Below are 27,979 nucleotides of genomic sequence, written 5' to 3'. Positions count from 1 at the left end.
TACACAGATACAAATCTTTAATAATAAAAAAAAATTAAAAAGAACTTCAACACACATGCATTTACTTTTAATTAGTACAACACATAACGCATTGTTATAACATATATTTTTGGAATGGTAATATTCATGATTTTCAAACTAGCAAACACTTACAAAAAAAAAAAAAGGCTAATAAATTCACTGCTGGTAACAATTTTGACTACAATCAGTTGAAAAAATAAAGTGCTGTGCATAAAAAAGCAATTCACTTAAAATAACATCAAAAACTGTATAACATATCCAAAAATATAAAAAGCTATGTTCTACGGGTAATAATAATTTGAAAAGTGTTGATTCATCTACACCAAAAACAAAAGTTATCTGCAATATTGCCACACGAGGGCACCAAATCAGCAATTTCATTGCTGTGTACAACAAACAATGGAAATACAAAATGTTTATGTGGCAACAAATATAGATTCTTGATTTTCACAACTATAAGATAACTTGATAATGAACAGCATTTTACATACAAAATTAAAAAAAAAATAACATTTTAATTATTTGGGTGAAATTTTTTTTAAATTGTTAGCAAGCCTGTGAAAACTTAATTGTAAATACAATGGCTTTATTCTGTACAAATTGATTTATTACTATATTACAATTGCTGTACATGTCAACAACATAAAGATATGTAACAAGTTTCTCAAATTTCACATATATCTTTTATCTGCAAACTAACTTTTCAACAATCTATATTGGAATGCAATTTATAACGTACCTCTGATAAAGTGTTTGGAAGGAAGGTTTGGGATATCACAACATACACATCTACTAAAACTAACTTTTTTACAGATCAAGTGAACTTTTAATAAATCAAATGCAGACTGTTGTTCGGCACCAGGTTCTACACTGTTCTGGCAGTAATATCGCTGACATTTTCAGAAAATATTGCAGATGTATTCAGCAAAGAATCTAATGTAATTGGTTACAACACACAATATTTGAAAATTTCCTATTGACAAAGTAGTCAAGATGAGGGACATTTATTTTGTAACTAAATTTGCGCATTTCTTTGCTTAGAAAATAGCAATCTGTACAGTTTTGTCCATGCAGGGTCTAATCTTGCGCTGTTTTACCAGTCATTCTGTATAGTTCAGATGGTTCTTCAGTAGCAGCAGAGTCGGTCAGCGTTCGCCATGCGGGGTCTAATCTTGCGCCGTTTTACCCGTCATTCTGTATAGTTCAGATGGTTCTTCAGTGGCAGCAGAGTCGGTCAGCGTTCGCCTCAGTTCGTATTCCTCATTGCTGGAGCCGCTTACATCACCTGTGCAGAGATTCACATTAGAATAAAACAAAGGTGAAGCATTACAGCATTGGCATATTGGTTACTTTCAACTATTTGCATGTATGTATCCCTCAAGAAAAAAAGTTAGTTCAGCATTAGAAGATTACGAAATCAATTTTCATATGTGACAGAGCGGCATAGGCCTGGGAAATGCATCATTGGAAATATGCTAGGTCTTGCATGTACCAGGTGTCAAGTAAAATCACCAGTGATCCAGGGTCATTTTAGCCTCCCATCGCTATCAACACTCATCAAGGATTGGGTCGTTTTTACATTCTTAATTGTATTTGTGCATATGTAACCTACCTAGCAACGTGCAAGGATATTTGAAACAGTTTTTTAAAGATAGCAGATTGAGTGTGGTAGGGTACAAATGAGGGCAGCTAGAGGAACTTTTTAAGACAGCCGAGAAACCTGGATTTCCAGTTGAAAAGATGGTTTTTTCAGAGAAAATAAACTGAAATAGAGATAGTAAGTGCGTGTTTCACAGAGTAAATATGACTGGGACATAGTTTTTCAACTCCCAAAATACCGGCACAAATATACCATTCTTAATCATGTAAAGTACAGGTAAGGCTAGTGAATAAGAATAAAACATGGAATACTTAAAAATTATTGAATGATGTTTATAAATGACTCACCATTCTGTACAGTAGATTCATATTTTCTGGGGTCTTTATGTGATGGTGCATACAGAGATAAGACAGCAAACACATAGATGTTCCACATTCCATAGACACCAGTGAAAAATGCACTGTTCACTTCCACAGTGTGCTCCTCGCCCCACTTCCATCTCCCTTCGTTGACTTGCGTGATGATAAAGAAGATGACTGTCATAGCAGCACACAGCAAGGTGAAGAACATGAAGAACTTGAAACGATAAATCAAACCCTGCGAAGATAGTAATATCGGAAATGTCTTAAACACAAAAATATGCGAATATTTTGCTTTGCTACAACCCTTTAAATGGTTCTTTCTCATCAAGTTAATAATGTATATGCGAGATAGGAAATTTAACACAGCGCCCTCTTGCGATGATTTTTTGTAATTCTGAAGTTCGTCAAAGTTTCCTCTCATATCACCGTTAATCCTAAATTGACCCAAATGTCACTGACTGTTTGCTGAGACCGAATTAATACTATATTGAAGCTGTGCATTAGTGGAGATTTCCAGTCAGGTTTTTACTTCATACTGGTTGTATGCTAACTTGTTATACAGATACTAAGTGTGGAAACACAACAGTGCTGCAATGCTTGTTTTTTTTTTAAAAGCACATGAAATTAAGAGACGAGATAAACACAGACTTGCAGTGTGCACAAAATGAACATATTTTGTATTCAGTTGAACTGTAATTCCAACAAAAGAGGATAACTGGCATGTTGTTGTGAAAAAAAACTACACTTGAAAAAAAAAAATTGCAATTTTTCCAACTGAAATATTTTCCTTTCGTAAGAGAGTAGAACAACTGTTGAACAGATGTAATTTAATTGACATCCATTAAATGAACCACACTGACTGTACACAAACCAGCCACATTCAGGGAGATTGAAAACAACTTTTTTACATCTTAAGTCGCTGAACCACATAGTTCTTACCTGGTAATGTAACTGCCTGGCTTTAGCCATGGCAGGCAGAGCTGTTTTTTTCACACTAATATTACGAAATACTCGGTAAACCATGTAACAAAGAAACATAAAATACAGAGAGGCACAGATACCAGCCACAATGATAAATGCCATCTACAAAAAGTTTAGGAAAATTCATGCATGTATAGAACACGCTATGACAATAATATCTATATTTTTTTTTTAGAATCTTGTGGCTCTATTGTGTTCCACAAGATCAAGGAGTTCATTTTATTCTAAGACCATTTGTGTAGCTGCATAACTATTGCATCATGGGAGATGTTGCGGGTCATTGTCGAGTTTTAGTAGTAGTCTTAGTTTGCCAGTGTTTGGCCATATTTCAGCAACCGTGTGGTTGCCATGGCAACCGATTTACTCAGCAATGTCTCTTCATTGGCCAAACTCTGGCCCCATAGTTTTGTTATTTAGAATAAACCTACCCCTATTGGATCCCAGACACTTGTGTGTGATTGTGCATCGTTATTCACCCCCCTTGTGGTATGCAGCCCTCTCGCAGCCTGGATTTAACAGTACATCTCTGTCAAAGTTGGAAGGAGTTTAGCCAAACCCAACTTGTATCTCAACCATATCCAACCTAGCTAAATCTATCTTAATAAGACAAAGCACTAATCCAAGTGATACATAATGTCAAATCTGTAATTTCATTCCAAGCTATTTCACGAAGATAATTTTATTTTAACTTGAATGCTCACTGAAAATTATAAACCTGGTTGGCATAATTTGGTTCACTGATTTTTGGGCTTTGGTGCGTGGCCAATGTTTTGTCATAAAATCAATGAAAAGAAAGTAAAAATAAAGTATTCCATAGAATTCAGGAACACAATAGACAATAATGTACAGTTATGTACTAAAAAGGATACAGCAAGATTCTTTCCAGTATCAGTAATCCATATACTATAAAACGGATTGCTCAACTGTACACCCCTAGTAAAGAAAAAACAAATACATTCAGTGTACTGTATATTGCCACTAGAGTTTCAAGGCACGTCAAAGCAGATTATAATATTTGAAAACGCGTTACACAAAACAAGTTATATTTTTCCAAATTGTGTTAAAAGTAATTGTTAAGGAGAAATTTGTGGGAATTAAGGACAACCATGATTTTTTTGGCAAAACACAAATTTTCATGAAATCATTTTCATTAAAAATGTTTTCTTTCAATCTGATAACACAAGCATTTTCTACCAATACAGTACCTCAAAAAAATCTATTATTTTGATCTTACCTTTCACACATATCAAACACAAATAAACATGTGCATCCAAAGACAATAGCTGTTACTTGCGTCCAATAAACTGATAAACGATTACGCTCTGTTTGGTCCTGTGAAAAGTCATTGTGAGAATTGTCTTGAGGTTGTACCCATTTGTTAGTATTCAAATAGATCCATGAGTCAGTGGACAGACAGAAGAATTTTATGTCAATGTATGTAAAATGTATAGCATCCTCAGCAAGAAATATAAGAAAGTCTATGAAACAAAATTTTGTTTCGAGACAAACTGCCTATCACTAAATTAGGCACAATAGAATGTCTCTGCACAAATCAATGATTCCAACATAAAGCAGTACATTTTCTGGTACGACATGAAGACCAGTTTATTTTGTAGCGAGTCATGAACATCAGTTCATTTTGTGGCATATGATCGATAACATAGTCTCAATATAATAAAATATAAGAAGCAATGAAACAGAAAAGATGATTATAAAATAGTTTATAAATACTGCCATCTGGTGGTGACAAACAGAAAGTACATACCATCAAGTGTTCTCCAGCAAAGATAATCCAGAAAGAGAGCAGCATAGAGTAGAATATACCCTGTCTGATATCACTGATAAGTAACATGAAGGGAATATCCACAGATAAAGTCAACCATTCTATGGGCACTAAAAGCAAACAATATATACAATATAATACAATAATTTTGTTTTCAACATTTTTATTTTCTAAGATACAGACAATACAAACCATTAGCATCTTATTAAAAGTTGTATTCCAACTTTTTATAATATGCAAAACACTACCCACTCATTATTTGATCACCATAAAATATTGGGAAAAAAAAATCAAAGAAAGCTTAGAAAGAACTCCCGTGTGCTGAGAGTATTGGAAACTTAAAAAATTAATTCAAATTAATTACAGTGTAATTAGAAAAGCTGGAAACTAATTATGCAAATCAGGAAATTACTATGAACAGATTTGCACATAGGAGTAAAAAAAAGTTTTGCAACATAACTTAAAATATTAGATCACTGAAGCTAGCCTTCAATGATGGTCATATAGTCCAATCAACAAATCAAACAAAATTTGTTGTTGTTGAAATCACTTATTTTCGAAGTGTTTTAATGATAAAATAATTTTAAGTATTCAACTTTTGGATTAGATTTCTCATTAACTGCTTGTAACCCAAATTCTCTATGATGTTCACAGGGGTCAAGGGTCAGTCAGAGTTTTTCTACAGATCATGCAAAGTGGGAATTGAACTTTCAATTCTCAATGGGAGATAAATATGTGAATCATGGAATTGGAAGTAACTTTTTTGAGACAACTATACTGCCAGTGTTGTTGTAGTATGAGTGAATAAGGCAAGTATTGTGCAGGTGGTGTACATGTATTGAATATGATGCTTTAAATTACATTACTGTAGTTGTCCGAGTATGAACCCTTTGGGAAAACGGCAAATTGCCGAAAAAATTAGGGGGGGGGGGGTTATAAATGGATAAGTTAAAACTGAATAATAATCAGATAAATGACTTGTTGTAAAAATGCTGTAAATTTGGATGGAGGCTTATACTTGAGTAGGGGTTTATACTCTGACAACTCGGTAGATGATGGTTTTTAATATCTACTTACAATCCAATATTATGAGAGATATTCCCAAAGCCAATATAGTCCTGGAAGTAGAAAGAAACAATGTCGTTATTGAGGTCACAGTGAACTCTTTTCTCATGCACTGCAAAAGCAAAGCTTGGCTTGTCTGTATAAACGAATTAATTATTAAATGTACCGTCCTCATGACGACACAAATTCACATTATCAGTCTAAATATTGAGAAAATCAAGGCAGAGTTGACACATAACTGAAGGTTGCTTTTTTCATAAGATTTTGATGAGATCTAAGTTGTATGTTGGGAAGTCGCAAGCCCTTAATTTTATCTGCCCTTGACCATGCATTGCACATTACCTTTCCATTAAAACAGATTGTCTGTTCAAAGCACACACACGTCTCCAGAACCAGATAGTCATCATGATGATCAGAGGAGTTACAAAAGTTTTCAGTGCAAACCAGACTTTAGTAAAACCGCCATTTTGATGAATTTCCTAAAAATAAAAAAATAAATCTTATTTTGGCTTATGTACTTATTGTAAATTTGTCCATACATACCATACAATGTAAACAATGGTGCTAAACATAGTGTACTTATTACAACCTTGCTACTGGGGAGGAGAAAAAATTATTTTAGTTCACCATTCAGATAACAAGAACTGATAAATTTCTTTCTTTTGCAAAATGTTATTCTAAATAAATACACAGGCAAGACAAACATCTAAAGAGTCATCTGGAAGTCACTGAAAAACTTCAAAATTAGTTCAGTTATAAAGACAAAAACTCCGGTCCCATTAGTATATACATGTATCTCTCAAGTCTCTGCACACTACCAGATACTCAGTACTTACAATAATGTGAATATCCTGCAGTTTTCCCAAGTCTAAATTGATGTCTTTGTGTTCATGAACGGGTACCCGTATGTTGATCAGATAGTAGTCATGGTGACAGCTTCCTAACTCCATGAACGGCATTGGATCACAATGATATGTATAATCATTGCTCTCTGGAATCTAAGTAAGAATTTATCAACATACATTAAGAATTGCACTCCGAGATCATGATACATTTGGTTTTATGGCATTTGGGAAATCAATATACCAAGCAATTTGAATGACAGAATATGTGGAAATTCATGTAGTACATTTTGTACTGTAATTTGTCCCAAAATTTATTCATTGCATATGAATGTAAATGATCATTTCAGCTTTCATTTATTTTGATGTTGTTCAAATTTGCTATTTTGAACAATTGAACCCATCACCTGATTTACAAGTACAGTGCACAATGTTGTCACGCCTTTAGCAGATTGATCTTTTTAACTTCTAATGTGTATGAGCTAAGCCAATTGCAGAAAAGACTTCACATGTGGGCATCGATCAATGACAAGATTTGAAAATGTTATTTTCTAAATAGAAACCTCTCATTTTAATTGGAATTTGAAAGGTATAAATATTCATAAATAACAAAGACACTGGGTCCATGGTTATGATGCTATCTCACAGGTTTTCACATACATTAATGATTGTAGCCCAAAAATAACAAGGGAGTATTGTCTGAACTCACCAGAGGTCTGTCAAATGTACATTCTAGTTTCCTCTCCTCCGTGGTTTTAATCAACTCTTTCCAGTCTCCTGGTGCATCACCTTCGTTTCGGTAACCAAGGCTTATCTCCATTGTTATTACTGGATCTGGACCTATCAAAAAGTGAACATACTTTGCAGAGTCACCATAGTAACCAATTAGATGAAAAAAAACAACTAAATAATTTAAGAAAGTTGGCAAAATTTGTTGAGAAGTTGTCATTTTTTTTATGATGTAGAAGTGTAAATTAACGCTGTTTCAGGACTGGGTCATTGTGTGTAGGACCGGTAGATATAAATACCCCTTTTCCTATTGAAGGCACACAGACCTGCAGTTTAGGTCAACCTCCATATGTACCTATTACTTTTTTACCAATCATATGCAATACATGGCCGACTCAGTGGTACATGTATACTAGTTTAACTCTTGTTAAACGTTGTAATTTTGGTCCAAACCTTTTTTAACAACAATGTGTTGATGAGTTTCTTTTTTTAATAAACATCAGAAAAATCAATCTGCAAACGAGTTAATAAAATATCGCACCACCAGCCACCAACTTTTTTCTTTGTTTCAAATCGAAAAAAACTTCTGGCCTTTGAAATTGATGAGCAGACACACCAGAGACAAATCTAATTTTTCTGTTAGCTTTAAGTTTATATTTTCTCAGTCATAACAAATTTATTTGCTGAATAAGTTGATAGAATTTATCATCAACTTTAATTTCACTTTTATTAAAGAAACCCAACCAGAATTCGGAAAAGAGACAAACGCAGCAGAAAGACTATAAATCAAACCATAGGAAGTCCCATGACTTTTTAGGCAGCATGATAGATGAAGTTCAAGTGGCTACTTTTCAATAACATCAACTACTGTAAAATCTGTTTTAGAAACCGCGATTTCTATTAAAATAGTACAATGCAACAGAGAGAATGCGGTTTCTATTAGAACATCTACACATATGAGAAATTGTGACTTTTTTGGTTCTCAATTGTTCATAAAGAATGGGTGCGGCTTCTAATACAGATTTTATGGTACTGATGCTTACAAATATTGAAGCGAAAATGTGTCAATAAAAATACACGCTTACAATTATTAGTTGTGTTGAACCGTTGCCATAGCAATTTGCATGAAAAACAATCAGAACCAACTCTATTTTGTTAGAATGTGATATTAAACTTGTTTTTAAGTGGTCCTTCTGACGAGAAGCTTATTTAGGTTAATTTCCAACACTGGATACAAACTCTGTAATATTGGTTGTATCATAGTTTTTTCAGTTAAAAGACCACATGTCGATCAAAGAACTTCACAGAATTTTTTTTCATACACTATTCTTATTTGTTATTGAATTGGGTAACCATGGTATTATATACTTTCAATTCACAGGATATATTAAGTTCATGGTGTATACACATTTTGTGAAAGTTTGATTCACCAGTGCATTCAAACAAGGAAGACTATTTGAGGAGTAATCACTCCACTCTCCTCCAAAATCAGGTTCCAAAAGAGCTAATTATCATTCTTTTGAATAAATTTTAAATAGCATTAAGCTCCCCTGATCATTTGCGTTACGGTGTTCAGGAGAGCTATGTCTTGATTGCCAGTCATTCTCAAAAGACAAAGACTGCTCAATGAAATATAAAAAGGAAATCTGGACACTAAGTTATAAACATTCCAAAACGTCAGTAAGCCATTGTACTTTTCAGAATAGACACACAATAATTAAAGGGCGGTGGTCATCGTGTGCATCATTTGTGTTGATAAACATTGCGCTTTTTCTAATGAAATCTTGAGTACGAGTTTTGACATGCCGCTGGCGACTCTTTCGATATCTTCCAATCAACAAAATAAATTACCCAAGTAAAGCTTGGTAACCTCTCTGAGAGTTTGTCTACGCAACAATCAAAGTCACCATTTTTGTTTATACAAGAACCATATCCCACATATGCATGGCACGATGCCCACAGTCCATGAATATGAAACCCAATTTGGTGGCATTTCCCAAGAACATAAACCTTCTCTTGCACAGGTACACATGCATAGGAGGTCTCATGAAAGTGTTGTATCATGTACAATTACCTAGGGGGCTTCATGGAATCATTGTATTTTCTACACTTAGCTAAGGGGCTTCATGGAAGCAATTTACTTTTCTAGGGTGCTTTAAGGAAGCATGATATTAAATACACTTACCTAGGGGGTTTTCATTATGATAAGCAATGGTGATATCCATAACAGTCAAAATATACTGAAACCAGCGAGACATTTTGTTGGGTCTGTTAGGAATTTCAATAGAGAATACGATTTGATTTGCCACTATCTCCTGTTCAATAGCGTCTTCCAAGTCAACAATCTTTTCACAGGCAAACTCTCCCCATGGTATGAACCACTGCTGCTTATGCCTATGTTTCCCTGTGTCCACACATTTATTTGTTAAATGTGGATATGCAGTTGTTGGCGAGGGTGCTGTAAAAAAAAGAAAACTTTATTATTAAGCTTATAATCATTTCAAAGAAGAATGATTTTAACTTGAATGAAAAAAAGATCTATCATTTTATGAGCTGTAAATTTTGCATCTATTGAATTTTAAAATCTTAAGTTCTGTATTTAATAATCTGGAAATTAGATGGTCATTATTAATAATTGTTAGAAACTTTCAAAATACTAAAGTCACATAATTAATAACCCACTATACCATGAACGCAATATTTGATTTATGTACGCCTCTATTAAACACAAATAGAACAAATAGAACAAATACGGTAATTCCACACTGTAGTCATTTACCGTGAACTCTAAGTGAACTTAGTAAGATTTCATCTGTATCGCGTATTTCTTAAACTCAATAACTGTAGTGACTGTACTTTGCGTTATTTAACCTGACCAAGATAACTAGGTAATATGAACATAATAATTGAAACAGAAATGTTACTGATGTTTAATGTGATGAACATATATACTGATAACAAGAGAATTGATGCATAAAACACCGTAAAGTAAACTCAGCACAATCTGATAAATTCGTTTTCGAACACAATGAGTCATACCTAAGCTTACTAGACGGTAACCTCACTCTGTTGCAGTTTAATGCAATATTTCACATTTTATTGGCCTTCTGTGAGTGTAGACACCGACAAGGCTCCATCGTCGGTGCAGATCAAAGCCATGCGGTAGTTACATAGAAGAGACAGTGACCTGAACTGCCAACCCCTGATGTAATAAATCCATATTGTAACGTCTCATGAAATTGCTTTTTTTTTTTTGATACAGCATTGCCATAGTAATGTGTCTCCCTGCTGGGGTTCAGAAAATGTGTTTGAAATATCAATCAGACCGAGCCAGACAATAAATGTGACCATTTTATGGTATTCATTAAATACCTGGATGCCATCATGAATTTTAATAATTACCGTACATGTAGGTGAAACATTTTACCATGGGTCATAGTATTCTCACATTACAGAGTAGCCAACTTAAATCCAGGTATACTCACATTATCAATATTTACACATGTATGGAATTCATTTTTTTTAATAAATTACAGATTCTCACTAATTTTGAATACAAGAAATTTTCCAGAGCCCTGTGAAATCTCCTCTGCTATCCAATTGCAAATTTAACACTATTTACATTACATTAATTACATTACTATCAATGCAACAAACCCAATTCCCCTCGCTTTTATAAATATTTATAAATTTCAATGGCAGTTGAATACATCCAGCCAATCAATGAGCGCAGTGCATGACATCATCTGATGACATGTTCTTCAGCCAATAGAAACCTCTTGTTTCTGTTTTGATTGTCAATCTTAAAAATGTTTATAAAAATGAAGAAAATATAGTATCAACAATGAATTTGAAAACCAGAATGATGTTTTGCGTCTATGAATCTAAACACACATGTACATTCACAAATCAGTTACGCCGCATACATTGTATCACAGTACTAGTAACTTAATTAATTGAGCACTAAAATTACTGGGTAATTAAAATATGCAACACCTAATTAACTACAAGTATGTGTAATGTTTGCCCTGGAAAGAAATTTGAATGGCATTTGAACGGCATTAAACTTCGTAAAAATTGAAAAAGTCAGGAAAATGAAATCAAATAACTTGCATTTATTCATTCGTCTTTGCAAGAAACCAGTGTCAACACCGTAAGCTGTGAGAAACCAGCACACGCACAGCATGATTGGAAAGTCTTGTTTAATGTTCGAGTGCATTCTGCTTGGTATTGAGTCATTCTTTCATAATTTGCTGGAATTCTGTCCAGTTGTATCTTCACTTCGCTGATTATTTCAGCAGCAGGTCTTGCACATTGCCAATACAAGTGAATCAATTACAAGGTTAAATTTACACCCATTTTTTGATTTCAAAAATAGACCATAAAAGCTTTCACGATAACAGGAAAGTCATCATTGTAGATTGAAAAAAAAAATAGACTGCCACAGTCAAGTCGTCAATGTAATTAAACAAGCAGACTAATTTAATGATTAAACTAACACCCAGGGGGTTTCGCAAGAGCGGCTTGAGATACGTTTTTTTTTTTATCGATTGCAATAGGAGCAGTATATCACGGATTAAACATACACTAACCTAACAAATTTGTAATGTAGAAATCGATAAGACTGAATGAGTCATGCAATATCTCATCGTACATGACCAGACTGCATAATATCACATATCCTCATCTGACACTTAAACAGAACACAGGTTTCTGCCAGTATAGGTTTATTGACCTTTGGAACACCTAAGTCAACTGTTCTCTCCATTCACAAAATGAAATACACATACATTTTTTCAAGTTTTTTTCAAAAATTCTTTTCCAGACCTGCAGCTATTAATAAATTATGTCAATTTGGTCTAAGATTATCAAAAACGAATATAGTGAAATAAACGGGCAAAATATTGCACCAAAAATATAGCCCCAAAATGTTTATTAATAATAGTAAATACACTGCTATATATCACTGCTATTCAATATTGACAACTGTGGTCTAGTTTCACAAAAACAAGAACAGCCAGTGTAAACAAATTTATTTCAGTCATCCAATAAAATCCAGTATGAAGGCAAACTTTGGGTGATCGTTAAATTTTATTTTTTAATACCTTGATAGCACATGCTATTGATGTGCCAATCTTGTTGCCCAGATGAAAGTCACCATGACAACTTTTCTTTAAAACACCCGATGAATGTTCACGGATACAGAATGGTATTCTGTCTTTCACAAAATTACGGATGTTAACACAAAAACGGCATTAACCTTTTATTGAATTTTGAAGAAATCTTTTCATAATTGATACAATGCTTTTACAAACCATGCATTATTTAAGAGTGAATCCTAAGAACCCCAAAGTCAATTTTCATCAGCTTTAACAAAATAAAATCTGCACAACATTATTTCTAACATTTTGATCAACATCTGTAGCCAAATTGCAATTATCCAAAATATTTCGTTAGGGGAACCAGCGAGTAAAACTAGAAATCAACACCATATACTCGCTCTATAACTCAAAACTTGTCTTTTTAGCATGTATTTCTCACTGTTAAGGGGGTCACAGACCATGTCAATTTTTTGAATAAATTTACCCCGATTAGGGAGAAACTTGCTGGTCTGTACGAGTTTTATATCTTTTTAAATACAAAAGTTAATACTGCAATGTTTTTCAATCAGTTTATTGTCAAGTGTCATTCTGAGTTAATTTAAACAATGAATTAATTGGTTCAATTGTGGCATACGCACAAGAGGCATCTTATGAATACAAATTATTTAAATTAACTTTTTGAACAACAACTCTTTTAACCTTTCACAAAATAAACTACAGTTGTTGTACCCACAGATAATATTGCGAAATTTTTTTTAATCAAGGCCGGTAGCAATTTTGAATGTCCAATTAGTCAAAAATCCAAAATATTATCTGTACATACAATCTATATATCTACTGACCGTACATTGTAGGACTTCAAACTCACAACTGATTTATAATTTTAATTATACTAGCACCCTAGAGTATACAAGGAGTTGGTAAGATTAAGGGTGACAGGTGAGATATTAACCATATACTGTAAAATACTTTATTTTAGCTGAAATTAATTTTTGCTAAATAGACTTTTTGGACGTTTTGTATGGAATTTATTTTCACTGATCATTGAAGAGTTGAATGTAAAATATAGAAAAAAAAGGTATATTATCTTATCTTATTTTCATTGAATCATTCCTTCAGCGAAAATAGCGAAAATCAATTCCAATCGAAAATAAAGTATTCTACAGTACTCTACACAACCCACCCCCTTCATACACAATGTACTTTAGACTCTGATACAATTTTATATTCATACATTAGATTCTACTATTAACTAATAAATGAGGCTGTACTAAAACAGAAACCCATGGAACTGTAATTTCTTCCAATAGATCTATAGATACATATACATCAGAATTAAAGGAGAGTGGAAATTTTACCTATATGAAAAAAATGTGCTTTTAATAAGGTAGGCATAGTAGGCTTTAATAATGTGGTACATCGAGAGTCTATTAACTTGCACACACAGCTAATCATGTCTATTGATGGGACATAAAGGCCGGTTTAAAAATACAACAAGCATTATTATACATGTATAATACCATTCTTGTTTTTGTTACCATGGAAATGATACACCTTGTGTATATCAGTAGGGATGTGATATCTATCTAAAGGAAAGAAAATACAGCTATTTACTTTTCAAACATCATGGAACTCTCATTACACATCTCACTTATAGAGGCATCAGACAAAACAATGTTTATGTAAGAGTCTAACATTACATCCCTGTTTACAACAGGAAGTGCACTAAATAAGTGAAATGCACCATGGGAGTGACACCATGTTGAAGAACAGGGACGCAGCGCCCTGATACTCTCGGCTGGCGCCTTCTTACCAAACTGCCGATTGAACTTTCAAGTCATAAATATATTTCTTAAGCTGCGCAATTCCGTGCTGCCATACAACATGAAAACTTTCTCAAATATATTTTTCTCTGTGAAAAACTCCCCAGCAACACCAGCTGACAATGAGTCTGGACACCAAATACACTAAAATTACTCCAAAAATATTTCAATGGCGATAGATACACCATTAAACGGCGCAGAAACCTTCCGATCTGGAGTTTCCAGCTAGATCCGCCATGTTGTTTCTGTGGTAGCTACTCTCGCTCTGCTCGCCTCGCCTTGTTAATTTTTTCTAGAAAAACCCCCGGACTTGATTAATAAAGTAGTGAAACAGTATATAATGAGGTCTTTTTCACATTTTCCTTTAATCAAATTGAACTACCATCATTAAATTAGTTTTCCCTCAATTGTTAAGCACAAGTATCAAAATACGCAGCAAAAACACAGTTCTTGGGACAAGATTTAACTTATGTCACCCTTCAAAAATCAAATCCATCCAAATGTTTATCACATTTTTTCAAAAAATTTGATCAAGACCTGCAGCCAATGAAAAATTATGTCTTTTGTTTCAAAATTATCAAAGAAAAGGTGGAAAAAGTAATATAAAATTTGCAAAATAATGCACCAAAATTTGGATGGGAAAAAATGTGGTGTTTAAAGGGGAACCTTCCAAACCCAGGGATTGCACCAACAAATCATGGAACACTAATTGTTTATGTCGTTTACAATGTTAATCTATATTTTGTTATCCATTGTAATTTTAATCCAATGAGTAAATTTGTTGCGAGTTTAAGCTTAACTGGAAGTGCCCCTTTATGGGTTAGTTTCTGGTCTCATGGCGAATCAATAGAAATACATGTATGTGGTAATTAATTAATCAATATCTACATGTAATTGATTAAATAAACTAACAAAAAAAGTAAATTCTAAATTTGTATCACAAATTAATCATTCACTAAGCATATGCCAAGTATACTAATCGTAGACACAAGTTATTGCCATGACCTTTTATCCAAGGCTATCTTGAAAACCACGTCTTGGAATTTCCCGGAAACAAGTCATAAGCAGGTAATGGGTAGTAACATTATATTAAAGTTAGACAAGAATGACATAAAATATCCACTGATCTGTCAAATGAAACAGTTTCATTTGTACAGAGCTCGTAAAAACAGCTACGCTGGTCTTAAAAATTTCCCTTATGGCTGTGATTGTGATCGACTAGTGAGACACAGAGGAAGGAGAGATAAATTACTACTGAGATATTCCTCTCTTTGAAATATAGTTCTGGCAGCAACCATTTGCAAATAGGGGTGAACTGGGACTGTATTAGAGGGTGATAGTATCAGGATATTATCATCAATGTTACTGTCCAATGTACATGTACGTGTATGTGGAGCTTTCCTATTTACCATATTATCTGCAACCATGCAACCAATGGAATGATTTGATTTTGAACATGAATTTTTTTTTTAAATGTTGAAAAGCAGATCTTTCGGTACGTGGTATGTCGATGAGATAATTTTACTTTAACAAATTTCATCATCATCAAATGTGTATAGCACTTAGTGAAGTGTTAAATTTAAATCAAGAAATAGAGCCAATGGAAAACATCGTTAATTTGGTCAAAAATAAACAAAAAGATTAATGAAAATAGAATTACATGAAAAAATTGCCCTAAAATTGTTGTTGAAAAAAATGATACAAAAAATAGAGAATTCCACATTTGGACATGGAATTTAATGGTTGACTCGTATTTGAATGTAATGGAATTCATAAAACAGTTTGATATCTCGCCATATATTGGATGTCTTAAAAGTGAGCCTCAGGCAGGAGACACAGATATCCCATCACAAGATATGATGCAAAACAGTTGCCAGGGATGTTCTGAGTAATAAGGTAAATAGTTTATTAAATATCATTTTAAATTTGATTTTAAAGTTGCATATTGAGATCATTCCTAGATTTATTGGGATCTTAAGATAATTATGTAAAATATTTGATTGTCAGAATTTGTAGGAATATACATGTATTAAATTTCCAGCATGGAACTATGAAATCAGAAAATCCTCTCTGTAGCAAAAAAAAATTATTATCAGAGCATTATTCAAATTACCAAGTGCAATTTCACACATAATTGTTTTCTCTTTTCTAACTACCCTCCCAGTTTGCTGATTTAGAGTAGTAAGATACACCATTTATAACAGCATATGATAAGACACAAACTCTGAGATAAAGCTGAGATTTGAACCTACCAGGTATTTTAAATAAATAACCTGGACATAAACCATATACATGTACCAGACATCACTGACAACGTTTTTACATCTAGCATAATTATGTTAATCCAGGCAATTATTAAACTTGTATACTTGCAACTATTAATTTATTGATTGTACATGTATGTAGAAAATCTTGTCACAGTAGTTTCATTTTTAGTTTAGTTTAGTTTAGTTCATTTTTCCTTTTGGGTTATTGTAGAACATAATCATTGTTTCACTACAGATGTAAAAAATGAAATCAAAGATGAAAACAAATCATCCAAACTAAGAGCAAAACATCCACCACATAAAAGAAGGAATTAAGTGGAATAAAACATGACATTGGTAGAGTGACCATAGCAAATTTTCATTTTTTGAGGTCATTTGCGTAAAATAAACTTTTTGATTTCCCTTGAAAAATGGGAAAGTAACAGAATTTCTGTTAATTTAGCTTAACTAGAGAAATAATTCTGTGTATAGTTATTTTAATGAATTTTATGTTGCATGAATATTCACTAGGTTTTAATGGATTTTTATGTTGCATGGATATTCACTAGGTTTTAATGGATTTTATGTTGCATGGATATTCACTAGGTTTTAAAGGATTTTATGTTGCATGAATATTCACTAGGTTTTAATAGATTTATGTTGCATGGATATTCACTAGGTTTTAAAGGATTTTATGTTGCATGAATAGTCACTAGGTTTTAATAGATTTATGTTGCATGGATATTCACTAGGTTTTAATGGATTTTATGTTGCATGGATATTCACTAGGTTTTAATGGATTTTATGTTGCATGAATAGTCACTAGGTTTTAATGGATTTTATGTTGCATGGATATTCACTAGGTTTTAATGGATTTTATGTTGCATGAATAGTCACTAGGTTTTAATGGATTTTATGTTGCATGAATAGTCACTAGGTTTTAATGGTTTTTATTTGCATGAATAGTCACTAGGTTTTAATAGATTTATGTTGCATGGATATTCACTAGGTTTTAAAGGATTTTATGTTGCATGAATAGTCACTAGGTTTTAATAGATTTTATGTTGCATGGATATTCACTAGGTTTTAAAGGATTTTATGTTGCATGAATATTCACTAGGTTTTAATAGATTTATGTTGCATGGATATTCACTAGGTTTTAATGGATTTTATGTTGCATGAATATTCACTAGGTTTTAATAGATTTATGTTGCATGGATATTCACTAGGTTTTAAAGGATTTTATGTTGCATGGATATTCACTAGGTTTTAATGGATTTTATGTTGCATGGATATTCACTAGGTTTTAAAGGATTTTATGTTGCATGGATATTCACTAGGTTTTAATAGATTTTATGTTGCATGGATATTCACTAGGTTTTAATGGATTTTATGTTGCATGAATATTCACTACGTTTTAATGGATTTTATGTTGCATGGATATTCACTAGGTTTTAAAGGATTTTATGTTGCATGAATATTCACTAGGTTTTAATAGATTTATGTTGCATGGATATTCACTAGGTTTTAAAGGATTTTATGTTGCATGAATAGTCACTAGGTTTTAATAGATTTATGTTGCATGGATATTCACTAGGTTTTAATGGATTTTATGTTGCATGGATATTCACTAGGTTTTAATGGATTTTATGTTGCATGAATAGTCACTAGGTTTTAATGGATTTTATGTTGCATGGATATTCACTAGGTTTTAATAGATTTTATGTTGCATGAATATTCACTAGGTTTTAATGGATTTTATGTTGCATGAATAGTCACTAGGTTTTAAAGGATTTTATGTTGCATAGATATTCACTAGGTTTTAATAGATTTATGTTGCATGGATATTCACTAGGTTTTAAAGGATTTTATGTTGCATGAATAGTCACTAGGTTTTAATAGATTTATGTTGCATGGATATTCACTAGGTTTTAATGGATTTTATGTTGCATGAATAGTCACTAGGTTTTAATAGATTTATGTTGCATGGATATTCACTAGGTTTTAAAGGATTTTATGTTGCATGAATATTCACTAGGTTTTAATAGATTTATGTTGCATGAATATTCACTAGGTTTTAATGGATTTTATGTTGCATGAATAGTCACTAGGTTTTAATAGATTTATGTTGCATGGATATTCACTAGGTTTTAATGGATTTTATGTTGCATGAATATTCACTTGGTTTTAATAGATTTATGTTGCATGGATATTCACTAGGTTTTAAAGGATTTTATGTTGCATGAATAGTCACTAGGTTTTAATAGATTTATGTTGCATGGATATTCACTAGGTTTTAATGGATTTAATGTTGCATGAATATTCACTAGGTTTTAATAGATTTATGTTGCATGGATATTCACTAGGTTTTAAAGGATTTTATGTTGCATGAATATTCACTAGGTTTTAAAGGATTTTATGTTGTATGGATATTCACTAGGTTTTAAAGGATTTTATGTTGCATGAATAGTCACTAGGTTTTAATAGATTTATGTTGCATGGATATTCACTAGGTTTTAAAGGATTTTATGTTGCATGAATAGTCACTAGGTTTTAATGGATTTTATGTTGCATGAATAGTCACTAGGTTTTAATGGTTTTTATTTGCATGAATAGTCACTAGGTTTTAATAGATTTATGTTGCATGGATATTCACTAGGTTTTAAAGGATTTTATGTTGCATGAATAGTCACTAGGTTTTAATAGATTTTATGTTGCATGGATATTCACTAGGTTTTAAAGGATTTTATGTTGCATGAATATTCACTAGGTTTTAAAGGATTTTATGTTGTATGGATATTCACTAGGTTTTAAAGGATTTTATGTTGCATGAATAGTCACTAGGTTTTAATAGATTTATGTTGCATGGATATTCACTAGGTTTTAAAGGATTTTATGTTGCATGAATAGTCACTAGGTTTTAATGGATTTTATGTTGCATGAATAGTCACTAGGTTTTAATGGTTTTTATTTGCATGAATAGTCACTAGGTTTTAATAGATTTATGTTGCATGGATATTCACTAGGTTTTAAAGGATTTTATGTTGCATGAATAGTCACTAGGTTTTAATAGATTTTATGTTGCATGGATATTCACTAGGTTTTAAAGGATTTTATGTTGCATGAATATTCACTAGGTTTTAATAGATTTATGTTGCATGGATATTCACTAGGTTTTAATAGATTTTATGTTGCATGAATAGTCACTAGGTTTTAAAGGATTTTATGTTGCATGAATAGTCACTAGGTTTTAAAGGATTTTATGTTGCATGAATAGTCACTAGGTTTCAATGGATTTTATGTTGCATGAATATTCACTAGGTTTCAATGGATTTTATGTTGCATGAATATTCACTAGGTTTTAATAGATTTATGTTGCATGGATATTCACTAGGTTTTAAAGGATTTTATGTTGCATGGATATTCACTAGGTTTTAATGGATTTTATGTTGCATGAATATTCACTAGGTTTTAATAGATTTTATGTTGCATGAATATTCACTAGGTTTTAATAGATTTATGTTGCATGGATATTCACTAGGTTTTAAAGGATTTTATGTTGCATGAATAGTCACTAGGTTTTAATAGATTTATGTTGCATGGATATTCACTAGGTTTTAATGGATTTTATGTTGCATGAATATTCACCAGGTTTTAATAGATTATGTTGCATGGATATTCACTAGGTTTTAATGGTTTTTATTTGCATGAATAGTCACTAGGTTTTAATAGATTTATGTTGCATGAATAGTCACTAGGTTTTAATGGATTTTATGTTGCATGGATATTCACTAGGTTTTAATGGTTGTTATGTTGCATGAATAGTCACTAGGTTTTAAAGGATTTTATGTTGCATGAATAGTCACTAGGTTTTAATGGATTTTATGTTGCATGAATATTCACTAGGTTTTAATAGATTTATGTTGCATGAATATTCACTAGGTTTTAATGGATTTTATGTTGCATGAATATTCACTAGGTTTTAATGGATTTTATGTTGCATGGATATTCACTAGGTTTTAATGGTTGTTATGTTGCATGAATAGTCACTAGGTTTTAAAGGATTTTATGTTGCATGAATAGTCACTAGGTTTTAATGGATTTTATGTTGCATGAATATTCACTAGGTTTTAATAGATTTATGTTGCATGAATATTCACTAGGTTTTAATGGATTTTATGTTGCATGAATATTCACTAGGTTTTAATGGGATTTTATGTTGCATGAATATTCACTAGGTTTTAATGAATTTTATGTTGCATGAATATTCACTAGGTTTTAATGAATTTTATGTTGCTTGAATATTCACTAGGTTTTATAGGATGTTGCCTGAGAAGAATAACAAGATTAATTAAATTTAACACAACCAGCACAATAAAACTTGGTTAATGGTTAAGACTTTTACAGCATGCAAGTACATGTACTTTGTGATCTTGTATGCAACACTCAATCTCTTAGTAACGACAGAATAGCCAAGATTGCTCTAGTTGCTAGGTTACCATGTACAGAACAGTGTTGATCAATAAAGCAGAGGATGAGAGTTATTATACTTCATTCACTAATAATATACAATTTTATGCCTAGATTTTGGTATTACTTTTGAATACGGTAAAATATTTTATTTTTAGCTGGAATTAATTTTCGCTAAAAAGACTTTTGGGTGTTTTGTATGCAATTTATTTTCACTGATTTCTGATGAGTTGAATGTAAAATATAGGAAATACCCCCGGTAAGGTTATACTCGCTGGATTTTATTTTCACTGAACCATTCCTTCAGCAAAAATAGCAAAAATTAATTCAAAGTGAAAATAATGTATTTTACAGTATAATGTTGGTTCTATACCAAAGGATAACTTTTGGAAGTTTACAAATGTTTGTAAAATATGAAAATGAATTTTTGTCATCTTAAAAATATCCATACACAAGACATCTCTGAGATGTTATCCGTTAAACTGCTTACAAACGACTGATTATGAAATCATCCTCTATCTTTCATACTGTGCTCTGTAATCGACTTGTGAACTTATCTATATGCGTAACATTTGTTCAGTAATATGGTAGAATAACTGGGATGCAATTATTTTAAAAAAGTTTCATATTACAGAAATTATGATATATGCGAGTAGTTATCACGGCATCACACTGCACATTTGTTATAGAATTTGAGTGTATAATTAGAACCTTTTGTCATCGTTCACAAAATTATACCACATAACTTTTCCGTTGTTTTACAAAATATAATATAAATATAATATAATAATATAAAAGTACTGTGAATTTCATGAAGGCACAAATGTTTCTTGAATGTTAATAATTTCAAATGACAATTGAAAACAATTTGACCTATCTAAACATGTTAATAAATGCATGGCAGTAGATCGACCAATGATTGAATGAAACACCCAAAGACTTGTGGGTAATGGCCATACCCAAAAGTTTTCCATAGCCAATGAAATCATATTCTTTAGATTTAAATTAATGTTTCATAAACATTTCATAAACAAAATGCCTTTATGAAATTCACTGTAGGGAATAGGCAATTATGTCCATTTTGTTTGAAATTACCTAGTCCATAGACACACCTAGGTATTCAAATTTGGTTAGACAGTAGAATTATTAGCCATGTGAACTGCTCTAAGACGACACCAAAATTCACTGTTTGTGCCAACTACATATACCCCCCTGGTACTCTATAGTCACTGAAATATTTTAGAGCCCAACAATGACAACATGGCAGTGTGACCATCTTCCTACCGTAACTATGACAACTAAATTCCTCATCCTGGTATCAGCTAAGCTCTGTTAAACACAAAATGGACGCTTGCAGATCTATGGCCGTAGAGACAGCAATAAAAAACAAACAAGTCTTGAAAATACATAATTGAATCTTGTTGACAGAAACGCTCATGAATACCTCAGTGGATGCATACAATCTTTCTCGTGCATGGCAGTAAATTTGTTGATGATTGACGGAAAACAGCTCTTATGTAATTTTGGGCATTACCAAATGGCTTCTATATACAATGTAAGAAGTATCTTTGAATTTGAATGAAGCGCAAAGTTCTTTCAGATAAATATTATATAATAATTTTCCAAATTTTCACAAAAGCTCTTCATGCCTACATTTGTACTTTGCACTGACAATGTTGCAATGGCAGTGTATATGTAAATTTCCATAACAATATTTATTTGCAAAATTTAAAAATTTAATATTTACCTGTATAAAACTTTTTGAACTATTGCGAATGGACAAGAGATGATTTTGCTGTTTTCAACAAGAATTCGAAAATATCACTTTTCACCAAAAATTACAAAAACAGTATCAAAATTAGAGAATTGAAGATATCATCATGAAATTAACAAATCTGAGAGAGAATCACATGCAGTACCTATATATGCAATATCAAAGCAATTGGACATGCGGTTTTTAACAAGAAGTCAAAAATATCACTTTTTACCAAAAATGACAAAAATATTCACCAAAATTAGAGAATTAAAGGTATCATCACGAAATGAACAAATCTGAGAGAGAATCACATGCAGTACCTATATATGCAATATCAAAGCAATTGGACATGCGGTTTTTAACAAGAAGTCAAAAATATCACTTTTTACCAAAAATGACAAAAATATTCACCAAAATTAGAGAATTAAAGGTATCATCACGAAATGAACAAATATGAGAGAGAATCACATGTAGTACCTATATATGCAATATATTATCAAAGCAATTGGACGACGACAGACAATCACTCATATGATAAGCTCCGCTCGACAAAATCGACAGCGGAGCTAAAAATTATCTTTCGAGCATCAAACAAACTGCAACAGACATTTTTAACTGACGTGTATGATGACCGGGAAATGGATCTACAGTGACTCTATGCAACTATAGAGAAAATTAAATCGAATGTCTCGGTGTCTACATAGCGACAACAAATGATTTCTTGGTAATACAGAAACACTCTCCACAAATAAATCCATGGCAACAACCATACACAGTATCCATGGCTACAATGTAACCATGGAAATTGAAATTCAATAAATTAGCAGAGCATCAATAAATTCTTGGTGACGAATAAACAACCATGTTAGGGGGGCCCTCTACATTGACAATCATTAAAAAAAGCTATCAAGTTTATAAATTATAAGCACTATATGACAAAAAATGTAGGAATGGTATGATGATAGCTCATGTGACTGCAACAGTATCACATGGTAATAGACAGAAAACAAACTTCCGATGACCTTCTAACATTTCTCATAATCGGCTTTCCTTATATACTTTTCAATTCCATTACAAAAGCTATACCGTACATTAACTGAATAAACTTTACTTTGTGTCAATCTGTGTACACATATGCGACTCTTAATTCACTAGCGTTATCAGACGCCGTGCACGACAATCGTCTTCTTCATTTAGCTACTGTGATTGAAGAGACATGTATACAGGCTGTATATATTTAGATGAAATTTTGAAAGTTTTCTTGTGAAGCAGAAATAATTTAATTCAGCAAAATATAGATTCTTCTCACCTTTTTTTGCACAGAAATTATTACGAATGATTGGAAATACTTAATACATGACCTTTCAAGATGTTAAGTGAACATAAACACTAAAACAGCATTTCAAGTATCCAGTTTTATACATCCTTTTATTGGCTATATCAAAATACGACCTCAATCCATAGTTAATGAAAATGAATAAGATTTATTTTTTTTCATCAAAACCTGAGTTTGGTAATTTTTATGCAACTAAGATTATGTAAAATTTCTAACCACATTTGACTGGACAAAAATTACAGTATTGTAAATGCTACAATTATAGATTGGTTTTTAATTTCGTCATTATATCTAATAAATTTGCTAACATAAATCCATATGAACATGTAAAATAACAATAGAACTTTTTCTCTGCCAAATTCAAGAACTTAAATTAAAAACTAGTGAAATTGCTCAAAACATCAAAATTGTGAAAAATGGTTTTACAGTACACCTATATACGGTACTCAAATGGGTGCTTACATTACTTCATTAATTAATATTCATTTCATACTGATTTCAAAATGATAAACAAGCAGCCTGTTGGCTGAGATAGCTCCGCTGTTAGCAATGCACATTTCAATTAAAGAACAGAAGATATCATTAGAAAATAATAAGTATAGTATCAAAGCAATCAGACCTACTGTTTTTAACAAAAATTTGAAAATATCACTTTTTACCAAAAATGACAAAAATATTCATCAAAATTAGATAATTGAAGATATCATCACGAAATGAACAAATCTGAGAGAGGTCTACCTGAGGTACCTATAAGTATAACACAAAAAAAAATTGACTTTTGGTTTTTAACATGAAGTCGAAAATAACACTTTTTATCAAAAATATTCATTAAAATTAGAGAATTGAAGATATCACGAAATGAACAAATTAGAAGAAACATTGTCAAGGTATATAAAAAGAAAAGATTGCAACCTGAATTCAGTATGCAAAATGTACTCCATGTTGTTGCATCCGGTCTGGATGTTTCGCGAAATCGCTGATTTTGACATGTATTTTATTTTCCCCATTGTATACAGTGATGAAGAGAAGTAGAATGCAATGCTGACATTGGGCAAGATGCGAACGTACATACCTTCTAAAAGTTGCCAAAAAGACGCATTTTAAACAGACCTCAAAATGACAGTCAATATCAGGTTTATTCAAAATCTTTTTGGGACATTACATTGATAGACAATTCAGCATACATAATCAGTTTCCCTTCAGTATCACTTGAATATACAGTGAACCAGTGGTTTTTCTAAATCGGGGAACAGGGGCGCAACGCCCTGATACTCTCAGCTGGCGCCCTCTTACCGAACTGCCGATTGAACTTTCAAGTCATGAATATATATCTTGAGCTGCGCACTTCCATGCTGCCGTACAACATGAAATCTTTCTCAAATATATTTTTCTCTGTGAAAACTTCCCAGCAACACCAGCTATGTGTCTGGACACCAAATACACTAAAATTACTCCAAAAATATTTCAATGGCGATAGATACACCATTAAAACGGCACAGAAACCTTCCGATATGGCATTGCTCCACTCCTTCGCCTGTGTGTGCTCCCTCTTGTTCATTTTTTCTAGAAAAACCCCTGGTGAACAATCGGCAGGCAATTAAAATTAGATTTCCCCATGATGCACTTAGAAACTAACATTATGCAACTAAAGTTTCTAATTACTATGCGAATCACTTTGGGTGTTGATTTATTTCTGATATATAACAAGAGACAAATTAAGTCAATTAATTAACAATTCAACCCCTGATAGAAACCTTATTGTTACTGTAAAGGGGTTAATTATTCACTGGGTTTTAATTTTCCTTATTTCGCTGACTGGAAAATGCGCTAAATTAAAACCCAGTGAATATGTAAAATTGAGCATAGAACACATTATCTAAATGATAAAACCATGAATTTAAAACCCACTGAATATGCCAGAAACGGTAAATCAGCAAAATTTTTACCCAGTGACAATTAGTCATTTTACAGTAGCTACAAAAATAATATCACATATAAAATCAAAAACACAAATTGAAATAATGTCATAAAATAAACAAATCTAAATATGGTTCACCAAAATAAGTTTTCAAGAAAATGTGGACCAAATTTCAATAAAATGATGATCATTTCATCCACTCACACACACATTACTGACACATTCTTTTCATTACAGTATGGGTGTTAGTAGGTCCATGATTACAGCAACACTAAAACACTCTGGAGTTGGAGAAAAACTTGTGCAGTAAAGAAATGAAATCTGGCAAAATCACCTTAGGGACGACGTCAAAAGATCGATGTCGAATAAAAAACTTAATTCCTTTAGTTTTTTTCCAAACCCCCCTACCCCCCTCTGAAACTTAATAAATATTGGTCATGGCGTCAGACTACATTCACCATTAAATACAAATTGATAATCGGACAGTAGTATTGCATAGCAGTTGGTTGTCGGGTGGGTGTAAAAAATTTTTACAAATGCACCTCATTTGACGCACAGATTTACACTTGAACCAAACCATTTTTCTGTTTTTTTTCATTTTCTGTTATTTTTGTCCATGATTGGATAGAGAAACAAACGAATTACAAATACTCCAAGATTTGTTTGACTTCATTAAAAAATAAAATCGTTTTTGTAGGATGGAAACTTTTTGAGGTCAAAACCCCCCACCCCCAAACTAAAGAAAATAAGTTTTTTATCCGACATCGATCTTTTGACGACGCCCCTTAACTTGATGGGAAATATCAATATAAGCAAAAGATACCCCTTCATAAAACTTTTAATTTTCAATAATTCTCCAGAAAAAAAAATAACCCTAACCTTGGTGGCAGAGTGACGTCATATTCCCAGACCGTAAAGTAATGTAATATGACCTTCAGGTTTTTTTAATGTTCCGGTCATTTACCGAAATGAAAACATCAAATTGAGCCTCGCCTCGGGATATAGCAGCAATTTACTAACTGCGGTCACTGAACAACAAAAAATTAAATACATTTGCCATGTGACCTAAATACACGGGTTTGTCTGAATCTCAGGAATCGTATAGTTTGATGCATTCCGTATACATGGACTGCATCAGTCAAAATAGATCTAGTTAATATCAAACAATATAAAAGCCACTCTGACAAACAGGACTTCACAACACCGTGCAACAAGGAGTGAATTGATGACAATGGTGTCATGAAAAGGCCACTTTGTATCACCGCTAAAGTAGTCTATAGAGGAAGCAGCTTTCATCAATACACTGTTCATTCCATGCTAGAAGGAATGTCGGCGAACGGAGACAGTCGCGGGTTTGTTGGAAAGGCTGACTGGTCGAGCGTACTTTTGTGTAGAGAGTATATATATAGAAGAGTTGTTTTGGACACGGTAGAGTCGGTACACACACACTGCCTGACACAGACTGTGTCAAGACAGTACTGCGCCGTGGCAAGTACCGAAGGATTCGAGTACCGGCGCCCATCGATGACTGTGAAGCCGTGGTGCACGGCTAGAGAGAGAGGTTAGGCAATTTTGAGTGAGCATTACGGTGGTATCACGCGTCGTGGTATCGGTGAACACAGCAATTATCAAGCGACGTGATAACATTGATTCCGTATTGATACCACACATAGGTCACGAGCACTGCATCCCATGGCACTGTAGCGGTGGCAAAGTTTTGACAATTTCCGATCCATTAACAAAGTTTAAATATGGTATACTCACCTATTATACCGCCAAGCATGAAAAAAGCTGCCTGGAATAAAAGTAAGACGACGCACAAGGCAATCAGCTTTCGTGTACTGAGATTTTCCAACACTGCACCAGCCATGTCTGCGAATGATTTAATCGCTCTCTTCGCAACCTACTACTACCAGAAACTCGAAGCTTCAAGCTCCTTATATTG

General features: G+C 32.7%; 1 protein-coding gene across 1 annotated transcript; it reads right to left on the bottom strand.

The window, feature by feature from the left end:
* On the bottom strand, nucleotides 1–27,979 carry LOC100368939 (protein wntless homolog). The gene is made up of 12 exons (XM_002735686.4): nucleotides 27,799–27,979; nucleotides 9,569–9,841; nucleotides 7,364–7,494; nucleotides 6,649–6,810; nucleotides 6,155–6,291; nucleotides 5,825–5,865; nucleotides 4,730–4,857; nucleotides 4,199–4,296; nucleotides 3,834–3,897; nucleotides 2,923–3,066; nucleotides 1,969–2,218; nucleotides 1–1,306 (listed from the first exon to the last, which is right to left on the bottom strand). Exons 1-12 carry the CDS (start codon nucleotides 27,902–27,904, stop codon nucleotides 1,188–1,190), a joined length of 1,653 nt encoding a protein of 550 aa, XP_002735732.1. The 5' UTR covers nucleotides 27,905–27,979; the 3' UTR covers nucleotides 1–1,187.

This window comes from Saccoglossus kowalevskii, chromosome 9 (assembly GCF_978046115.1).
Source record: "Saccoglossus kowalevskii chromosome 9, keSacKowa6.1, whole genome shotgun sequence".
In the NCBI taxonomy this organism is placed as follows: Eukaryota; Metazoa; Hemichordata; class Enteropneusta; family Harrimaniidae; genus Saccoglossus; species Saccoglossus kowalevskii.
Note: the sequence above shows the minus strand (reverse complement) of the source record. Positions and strands in the feature narration are given on the sequence as shown.